Source organism: Grammomys surdaster, unplaced genomic scaffold (genome assembly GCF_004785775.1).
Source record: "Grammomys surdaster isolate TR1022 unplaced genomic scaffold, NIH_TR_1.0 343, whole genome shotgun sequence".
Lineage (NCBI taxonomy): Eukaryota > Metazoa > Chordata > Mammalia > Rodentia > Muridae > Grammomys > Grammomys surdaster.
The window spans coordinates 3359722-3368453 of NW_021604762.1; the positions used below are offsets into that span (position 1 = coordinate 3359722).

General features: G+C 45.6%; 1 protein-coding gene across 1 annotated transcript in view; it reads right to left on the minus strand.

Annotated features, from left to right (window-relative positions):
- Xdh (xanthine dehydrogenase) overlaps positions 1-8732 on the minus strand; it is a 64412-nt gene that overhangs the window by 30376 nt on the left and 25304 nt on the right. The window contains exons 10-15 of the mRNA XM_028779002.1: positions 7738-7830; positions 7133-7284; positions 5975-6068; positions 4456-4565; positions 2379-2563; positions 662-836 (exon numbers count right to left, since the gene is read on the minus strand). Of these exons, the coding sequence (XP_028634835.1) occupies positions 662-836; positions 2379-2563; positions 4456-4565; positions 5975-6068; positions 7133-7284; positions 7738-7830 (809 nt within the window). The remainder of the gene's footprint in view (positions 1-661; positions 837-2378; positions 2564-4455; positions 4566-5974; positions 6069-7132; positions 7285-7737; positions 7831-8732) is intronic.

The window sequence follows — 8732 nt, forward strand, 5'->3', positions numbered from 1 at the left end:
TCCCTATCACCCTGATCCCCTCATTCCCCATCACCCTGATCTCCTCATTCCCTATCACCCTGATCTCCTCACTCCCCATCACCCTGATCCCCTCACTCCCCATCACCCTGATCCCCTCACTCCCTCATCCCCTCATCCTACAGTTTTGAGTCCAGTGATGAATCTGTCTCAAAATGTCAATGCAAGCTCTTAGGACTCAGTATTCAATAACTACCCCAGCTACACTTCCAGCCACCCTGATTCTGCACCTTGTATGCTTAGTCATTTCTCTAACACCCCTAGCTTTCCATCCTTCCACATTTATGCAAGCAGTTCTCTTTGTTGAAATACCACCTCACCCCCAGCCTTCCTTAAGTCTTCCTTATTCTCCTTCCTCTAGATATATTTAGTGATATGGAACACAGTCACAACACAACCTCAAGAAGATCAAGCTCAAGTATAAATCCGTTCACTCAGCATGATTCCAGATCTTTCTACAGAGTGATCTATGCAGGCCCAGACAGACATTGGTAGATGAAGTGGTGGCACTGTCCCTGGGCTGTCCTGACTCCTGCTCTTCTACTCTCAGTTGAGAGAGGAGAAGAAACTTTGTCGCCCAGACCAGCCTCCTGAGTCCCCTAATACTGAAGATGCTCTGTGCCTGACTCTGCTCCGTACTCACACCCTCATGGTCCGCTCCGCCCAGTTTCTGAAGCACTGTCAGGTAGAATTTGAAGAAGAAGCTGAGGGTGAGGGTGCGCCGGAATTCCACCATGCCACCAGGGGCATCGGGGGCCAGGTGCAGCTCCTCTGCCAAGCCAGCACACACATCCTGCAGCAGTTCCTCATTCCAGGACCTGGAGAAGGCAGAGCGTGGGCTTGCTTCCTCAGGCCATCTCCATCACTCAGTGTGGAGCATCACACCGAACCCCTGTCTGAGAGGCCTGGGTTCAGGCTTTGGCTCACATGCCACAAATTGTACAGCCACAGGCAAGCTACTTGATCTTCTGGTGCCTCAGTCCCCTCATCTTTAAAAGCACACACAATTTTCTCTATATACCTATAGATGATAGATAGATAGATGATAGATAGATAGATAGATAGATAGATGATAGGTGGTAGGTCAAATTTTTTTCTTTTTTAATTTTTGAGATTATAATAGAATTATATTTCTTCCTTCCTTTACTCTCTCCAAATCCCCTCATATAGACCTTCCCACTGTCCTGCAAGTCATTGCCTCCTTTTTAATTGTTATTGCATGTACATATGTATATACATGTGTGTTCCTAAGTATAACCTGTTTAGTTTGTATAGCGTTGCTTGTATATATCTTTTAAAATCCTCCCCCCAAATTAGTAACTCTAGATTCTTATAAAATACTAGGCAATGCCTTAAGTACTTTATGTGAGTTGTTAGTTTTCATTTAATTAAGCAAACATTATCATAGGGAGAAGTCTGATGCCCATTTTACCACTGAGAAACTTTGGAATAAAGACTAAGTAAAGTGACTTCTATTACTCGTCTGGTTAATGGTGGATCCAAGGAACCGTGTTTCAAGTTCAGCTCTATCTCTTGTATGTGGCTGTTGTGAGGATCACTTCAGATAACATGAGTGAATCACTTGGCACAGCTGCTACCTTGTGGTAGCCTTGGTTCTAGCAGTAATAGGATTAATCTTAAGAGTACAGTATCAGTAGTAGTTGCAATAATAATAGTAGAAATAGTGGTAGTAGATATAGTGGTGATACCACCACCAACAGCAGTATGACTTCTAATGTTGGTGAGAAGCATGGAGGTAACCATAGTAACAGTCACACTAGGCATGGAAGCAGTAGCATCAGCAGGAATGACACCAGAAATGCTGCTACTATAGAGCTGGTAGTAGCAGTGGCAATACTACTACTCCCTACCAGTAGGAACAGCAGCAGCATCTGTGACAGCAGTGTAGTAAGAGTGACCACGATGGCAGAAAGTAGCCATAGTAACAGTAGCAGTATGCTTCTGGCAGCAATAGCATTAACAGTGCTCGTGGCTTGTAATGGTGCCAGCTGCGCTGGCAGTAGTAAGAGCAGTAGTAGCAATAACGCTAACAAGATAACCCATAAAAGCAGGGTTTCCAATGGCCATGTTCACAATGACAGGTTGAGACAAGAGGGGCCAGCAGCAGTAGCAGCAATAGTAGTAGGAGATACTATCATGGCAGAGATGCTAGCCGTATGGTGATACAAGAATGAATAATCACAGCTGTGAGCCAGTGGTGACAGTAATCATGATCACAGTATTAGAAACATCACCAGAAGGAGCAATGACAGAAAAGCAGCAGAAGCAGATGCAGGAATAGTAACCCCCAGGAGCCAGTGCAGTGGTGCAGTCAGCTTCCTGGTACGGCCAATGCTCACTTGGACAGCTGCTTGGGAGTGGTCTTGAGGGCTGAAATAGTTCTGTTGGCCATCCCTCCAAAGCAAAGGGACAGTTCCTGCACCTCAATGGTCCCTGGCTTGAACAGGACTCTCATGCCACTAGTCACCTTAGCAATGTCATCTTCTCTCCTGGAAGCCTGCTTGAAGGCTGAGAAAAACTCACCCTAAAAAAAAAAAAAAAAAGGCATCATAAAACACGGGGCTGTGATCAGATGGCAGGGGGAAGAAGAGAGAAGATGTGACTGTGCCTTAAAAATCAGTGAGGAGCTAGTCTCAGGTAGTGAAGACAAGACACATCCTTATACTACATTTTTTTAGAAGTTCCTGGTCACAAAGCAGAAAGGGTCAAGACTTCCTCTCCCAGTCAGGCAATTTGGGGGTAGGTGGTCTTTACAGAGCAAACAGCTGGAAGGAGGAAGATACCCCCAGAAAATCTCCCAGAGACCCATTCTGGTGCCAGTGTCAGAATCCATGACCCCTCCAGGGGCTTCCATGAAAACTTGCACGCTGCCTCTCCAGATGGGACAGGGAGATGTGGTTATAGGCTGTGACACACCCTCGCCTGTGGCTCCCCAGATGGTGTAACATGTCCCTCCAGCCAGTACATTGCAGATTGTGACATCCTGTTTCCTGTAAACCTGTGTCCCTCTGTGAAGCAACTGCTGCTTTGTGTTAGAAGCATGCTTCTCTCCTGGGCCTGAACCAGGTCTGTCTCTATGGAGAGGAAGATAAGATGAATCACTTTCCAGAAAAGAGTCATGTGACATCTGCCTTCTGCATTGTGTTGATCCTCGGGTTTTTGGCCAACCTGGCTCTGCATATTTTTATTAATGCTGAAGGCCCTTTGTTCTGAAGGAGCCACGGAGACTGCGCCAAGCATGATTCTTGGTGCTGACATGGCCTGGAGCACCTTTCTCAGAGCTTGAACTAAAGCAGGCAGTGTTCCCTGTGCTACTTCCAGGGCCACAATGGTGTCACCAGCTGTCAGGGTAATGATGTCCTTTCCTGATAAAACTGTCTAGCTCACAGCATAAAGTCTCCTTCCTTTTATCACATGATAGCTTTTGTTAAAGACCATACCTGAAAAACAAAAGCCAAGCCATATGAAGTCCAGCTCTGCCCCTTTCCCCACTCAATTAAAAAAGGAATTAGTGATTCGTGAAATTCAAAATTCTGAGACTCGTTGCTCAAAATAGTCTATAAACACAATCTGGAAGATCATTAGGAGGCCGCCTCAGGGGCGTAATTGCTCAGATTGAATTAGCATTCTCATTAAGGAGGTCAAACTCCGTAAGAGCAAACATTGGCTACTGGCTTCCTGTAACCCATGGTTATCCTGACAGCTGCTGCATTGGCCTCGCCCAGAACATTTTTGTAATGTGTCTGCTGTGACTGTATTCTCAGTTGGTGGCTGCTGAGAGGAGAACTACACTGGGCCAAGCCACCCAAGGCGCCACATCTGCCCAAACGAATTGGAAAAGATGCTCATGAAGCCAAAATCCTGCAGTGTCAGGCCAGTGTAAGGTCAGTGAGCCAACACCTTAGCAAGTCCAAGGTCGGTACATGAGTCTCTTAAAGCAGCCTCTTCACTCTGCATGCAGGACCTATACACTTCACCTTGGGAAGATCATATCATTGGCATGGGACAGGAATAGCAAACAGAGAAGTTCTTGGGACTGTGCTGAACTGCTGGTTGATAATCATCATTGGCTTCGTACATCTACCAGGAATCTCATGAGCTCTGTCCTTCAGTCTTCCTTGTAGTCTGTGTGGTGAGTTATACTGTGCCAACTTTACAGAGAGGACATGGGGACTCAGAAAGGTGAGACATGTCACTCTAGACCCCCTGCCTGACTGTTGAGTTCCACAGTCCATGCCCTGAAATTTCTTGTCCAGAAACGGTAGGGTTGGTTCATCAAAAGCAATGTCAGTGATAATGGATCCATGATAAAGTTGAAAGATGTTGATATGGTTTTGAGACTGTCTTTAGCTCCTTATCTGGAGACTAACACTGGTACAGTTTGGACAGAGCCTAGAGCCACCTCTACTGCCTTACCTCCCTGCTGTAGGGGATCTCAATAGACAGCAATATCTCCTCTGGACTGAGCAGAGTCCTTCTGTAGCCAGGGAAGAAGGTATGGTCCATCCGAACAGTTCTCTTGGTACCTGTATGCAGACAAGATGATGGTCACATGCAGATGAGGTTGGGAGCAGAGTACAGTCCATCAGTGGGACGAGTTCCCCTTCATGTTCTCTGATACCACAGTCAGAGGATGCATGCTCCTTCTGAGGGCCTTCAACAGTGTGTGCTGGTCAATGTCTAACAATCGTCTATTTGGAGGGAAGAAAGCTCCAGTCTGTAGTATGTCATCTTATGGTATAAATAGACCCTCCATAGCCAAGGTCAATTCGCCATGCAAAGTCCCTGAATGTGAAGTCAGAATGAAGGCGAGAGAGATTTGTATCACTGTTTTCATCTCTGTCTTCTTCCAGAAGAGCTGACAAGGATAGTCCTGGCCTAGCTGGCATCTGGGAACTTCAGAAGGAGTCGTACAATTTGGGCAGTGTGACATGTGTAACAAGGAATCTTGGGTGGTGAATCTCTAATGAGTTTCTGTAGCAGACAATAATTCTCTCATGTCACAACTCAGTGCAGGGGGAATTGTCATAGATTCTGGCCCTTGCACCTCTCAGGTGAGATATCCAAGTGGCCAGTCCAACTGTGAATCCCCTACTAAGGCCATAGAAGTCAATGTGGGGGGTTTCAAAAGAATAACACTGCCGTATGACCCAGGACTACCCCTTCTGGACAAAACCCCACAGGAACCTACATCCCAAAATGTTTAATGTTGCTTTATTCACACAGCAAGGAAAAGGAATCAGCCCAGATGCTCATCCATAGATGAGGGGTTCACAAAACTGAAAATGCAATTCTAATTGGCCAAAAAGAAAAACGAAATTATAAAATGTGCAAGAAAATGGACAGAGTTGGAAAATATCCTCTCGAGTGAGGTAATCCAGGCTCAGAAAGTCAAACCCTACAATTTCTCTCCCACCTGAAGTTCCTAGCTTCTAATGTTTTCTATATGTACTTTGAAGGGGTGAGTGTGAGTGGAGACCAGGAAACTAGGAAGGAACCCATGATGGGGGGTAAAGGGGCTTTGAGGGACATAGATTAAGAAGAGGAAGGGAAGGTAATTATGTAAAGTTAAAGTGATATAAAGAGGGGAAATATTGGGGACAAAGGGGAACAATGAGGACAGGAGAGGGGACAGGAAGACATGGGGGAGGCCCAACCAAACCTAGAGTGTATGAAAATGTTATAAGGAAACCTGTTATTTTGTGTGCTGATTTTAAAAAATTAAATTTGAGAAAGAAGAAACCAAAAGTGAAGCAATGCTTAACTCTCTCAGCCCCTCAACCCGGATTGATCTCCCTGTAACTTCCACGAATAAAAATCTTAAAGCACTGGGGATCACTGGATTTGGGACTTTGTTTCTCTAGAAAAGCACCCGTCCAGTAAGACTTTCCTTCCCCAAGTCATTCTTTCTGGATCTCCATCTCAGGCAGCTCACCTCTAGACACGAGGGTCAGCTTGGCTCCACTGGCCATGAACACAGGGTTGAGGTCAGAGATGGGGCTGGCAGTGATGATGTTCCCTCCGATGGACTAGTGAGGACAAGCAGAGAGTGAGTGAGTGAGTGAGTGAGTGAGTGAGTGAGTGAGTGAGTGAGTGAGCTGCTCAGACCCCTGCAGGGCAGGAGGTGACAACTGTGTAGGTAGGCATCCCCTGAGGACCTGACTCCTCAGGGAGACATAGCCTCAAGGAAACCAACAAACCTGAAGTCAAAACACTTGGGATGGGTTCTCAGCTCTGAAAAGTACACATGTGCACGCATCAGTCAACTGAGGTTAGCTCTTGGGAATCGTTTCCCCTCCCCAAACCTTGTTTTTTTTTTTTCCTGGAAGGATTGAGGTAAGTTATCACAGGGAATGTAAAGAATCAATAAAATGAAATCCAAGATAAAGATCAGGAAAAAAGAGGACAACTTCTAGATGAATAGCTGGCTCTTTTTGGATCTAAACTTCCTGGCAATTTGATAAGAATCAGATAGACAGTTGTGTTAAGGAACAGAAGAGGAAAGGCAGCTTGAGCTGAGAACAGAACACCTCGGAAGCACGCTTAGGGGAACTGGGAACAAGGTGTTGCTCTCTGCATTTCTGTTTCTCCATCTAAAACCAGAAGCAGCACGTTCCTCTTGGACAGGGTAAGGCATTGAAAATGTGCTGTTCTGTTCCATTTTAACCTTAATACAAATTTCAAAAAGTAGAATGGGAGAGATAGGTTATCTCCCAATACCAAGAACTATGTGAATCCCAAATGGAGCAACATAAATGCTATTCTCTACAAACTACAAGTGTCAGGACTCCTCTGAAGGCTGACAGGATGGTCAACAAATGGACCCTTCCCTCCTCTAGAGGGGCCTCTGTGCTTCTGGTTCTCCCCTAAACTCTGAGGGGGTCCATCCGATCCCACGTCTGGCTTCTCACTAAGATATCTTTCATTCACATCCTGAAAATCCTGGGCTAACTTAAGAAAGAGAGAGATAGGATACTGTCTCTCCAACCTTGAGGGAGAAGTGTCCACAGGCCACCTTCATGAGAAGTTCCCAGGGACTTATCGCAAACCTGGGTTTTCATCCCTCCTCTCTGCCTCTGACCCGAGGACTCACCGCCACGGACTTGACCTGCTTGCCAGCAAACCAGCGCAGCTGCTCCGTCACGCCTCTGAACACCTCTGTCTTTTGTTCTGGAAGTTTAGCAATTGCATCCACCAGGACACTTTCCACCAAGCTAAGGGGGCAAGCAGCTCCAAAGGAAATTCCTGTGGATACACGCCAGAAATATAGTCACTCCTAGCTAGAAAGACCTTTCATAGGCTGCTCCTGTAAAACAGAGCCAGGCTGAAGTTTCCATCTTTATAAGGCCCAGAGAAGCTACGTAACTAATGCTACATGAGCCGGGGCTATGCCTATACCTCTGGATTCCATAATCAGCACGCTTTCCTATAATCCAGTAATTCTCAACTCAACAAAAATCAAAACCTCTAGGAAGTGACGTTCTGGCTTAAAGGGGGTGGGGCACACAAACACATCATCCCCATCTCTCTAGTTCCGTTGTCACATGATTCAGTGTGTCGTCAGGACCAGCCACCACCAAGATTCTCACATCCTCCTGCCAAGGATGACTCTACATGTTCAGTGGAAGAAAATCTCCTTCCTAAATCACCCCTGCCCTGTACCAGGTGGGCACCAGGGGAAGCAGATGGCAGCCTTACCCTCAGGCCCATGAGCCACTGAATTCAGTTCAGGGATCCAGGCTGGGCATACAATCAGAGGAAACAGCATATTCTTAAACTTCATTTCAATGCCTTTGGGAAATAAGAAACTTGGGTTAGAGACCTTAATGGTTTCCCCACATCACACATGGGACACATGGCTTGATTAGCATCACACTGAGCACCAGGAGGGGGCTCTGGATTATTAGGAAACATAACAGGTGAGGAGGAATTAGGCCAGTCATAATCTCTGTCTTTTTCACTCAAAAACAAGTAAAAAAAATGAACTCAGAGTCACTGCAATGTGTTAGCATAGTGTGGTGGCAATAGAGACATTAGAAATCACAAGGCATTAAGGGATGTCTGAAATTCTTCCAAGCACTTCATGCTTTAGCTTACTTGATATTCCTAATAGCCCTGTGAGAGAATTCTAGGTTTCTGTTTATAGATGTGAAACCTGAGCTGTGGAAAGATCCAACTTTTTTTTAAAAAAATGATCATTTATGCGTGTATGTGTACGTGCACAGTGCAAGCGTGTGCACGCCATGATGAGCATGTAGTACCAGAGATCAACTTTCAGAAGTTGATTCTCTCCTTCCACCGTGGGTCCTGGGGATAGAACATAGGTCATCAGGCTGAAGTGTCTAGCATCTTTTCCCCACTAAACTATCTCACTAGCTGCAAATGTTTTTGCTCAAATCCACAGCTTGGAAAAAGCATATTTTAGTCTTGGGTCCATAGTAAGGGGTAGGGTATAATAACAAAAACATCAAATCCTTACATTCAAGCAAAAGAAAAAACATGAGATATAAAACTTCAAATCTGTCTTCCAACTTCCAGTATCACTGTCTGAGCTCAAGGTGAGGAATCCTTGCAGGGCTGCATCATTGTCCAGTTTGTCTCCACCCAACTAATCAAGTTAGAAGCCTATGCTGATGCTGATGCTGATGCTGATGCTGATGCTGATGCTGATGCTGATGCTGATGCTGATGCTG